Raw genomic sequence first — 1,071 nt, forward strand, 5'->3', positions numbered from 1 at the left:
AGGGAAGGGAATGGGGCAGGAGTGAGGAGGGAACCATTCAGGAACATCCTCTAAACCAGTACATCCAGGCACGCAGAGGAGAAGCCGTTCCCTCCCACTGCCCCATTTGGGTCACAGACCCAAACCCACTCATTTTCCATCTCAATCCACCTGAAAACCCAGAGGGCAGAGCTCAAGCCTCAGGTTTATCTCGAGTTTTTGCGCAGTCCGAGGCATATCCAGACCCAGCACAACACTGGGACACCTGGGGGCACCACAAAAACCTGCCCTGAGCACACCCAGGGACCGGCAGCTTTGGTTGAGGCTTTCCTCCTACCCAAGGGGGGGCTGTTATGGGAGCACCTCCTGGTGCCACTCCACGCAGCACCCATTGCCTGCAGGAGCCCAGAACGTGGCAGAGGGATGCTGCGACCTGCTATGGCACCCCATGCTGGGACAGAGACACAGAGGACCCCCACTGGGGCAGGGTAGAGGTGGGGGCGGCCTGGGGCAGTACCATGAGGTCCCCATGGTACCCATGTCCTTCACTGGGAACAGCAGGGTGTCCTCACTGGTGGGTGGAGGAGAGCTATGGGGTGGCCCTGGCCCACACATCCCACCACAGGCTTGTGGCATCTCTCCATGCAGTAAAATAACCCAGACCCTCTGCCCTGGTCTCCCACCTCCTTCCCCACCACCAGCACCATCCCCTCCAGCCTGCCCCAGGGCCCGAACACGCAGCTCCAAGCCAGTCTCCATCTCAGAAAAAACCACCCCCTTGCCTAGTTCTGCTCAAGGATCCCACAAACTCCTGGAAAAACCACAACTGGAGAGATTCAGCACCCAAACCCACAGCAGGGCTCTTCCTGCTCGGGTGCAGTTGATGCCCAGGCCTTACCTCCATCACCTCCTTGCGAATGTCGACGATGCGGAACCAATGCAGGAGCTGGGGGAAGCCCTCCAGCTTGGCGTTGCGCTCCTGCAAGGCCACCTTCCTCTTGCAGGACAGCTGCCGGCTGAAGTACTTGACCAGCTTGCTCTGGAAGAGAAGGCAAAAGCTCGGTGGGCCCCCCCCGCCATGACCCCCCCCAA

The 1,071-nt window shown here is 60.0% G+C and overlaps 1 protein-coding gene across 1 annotated transcript in view; it reads right to left on the reverse strand.

Annotated features, from left to right (window-relative positions):
* The window catches only part of KSR2 (kinase suppressor of ras 2), a 98,540-nt gene that overhangs the window by 96,987 nt on the left and 482 nt on the right, over positions 1–1,071 (reverse strand). The window contains exons 2-3 of the mRNA XM_035898370.1: positions 878–1,018; positions 317–374 (exon numbers count right to left, since the gene is read on the reverse strand). Of these exons, the coding sequence (XP_035754263.1) occupies positions 317–374; positions 878–1,018 (199 nt within the window). The remainder of the gene's footprint in view (positions 1–316; positions 375–877; positions 1,019–1,071) is intronic.

The sequence above is a fragment of the Egretta garzetta genome, unplaced genomic scaffold, assembly GCF_000687185.1.
Source record: "Egretta garzetta isolate BGI_Z169 unplaced genomic scaffold, ASM68718v1 scaffold7, whole genome shotgun sequence".
NCBI lineage: Eukaryota > Metazoa > Chordata > Aves > Pelecaniformes > Ardeidae > Egretta > Egretta garzetta.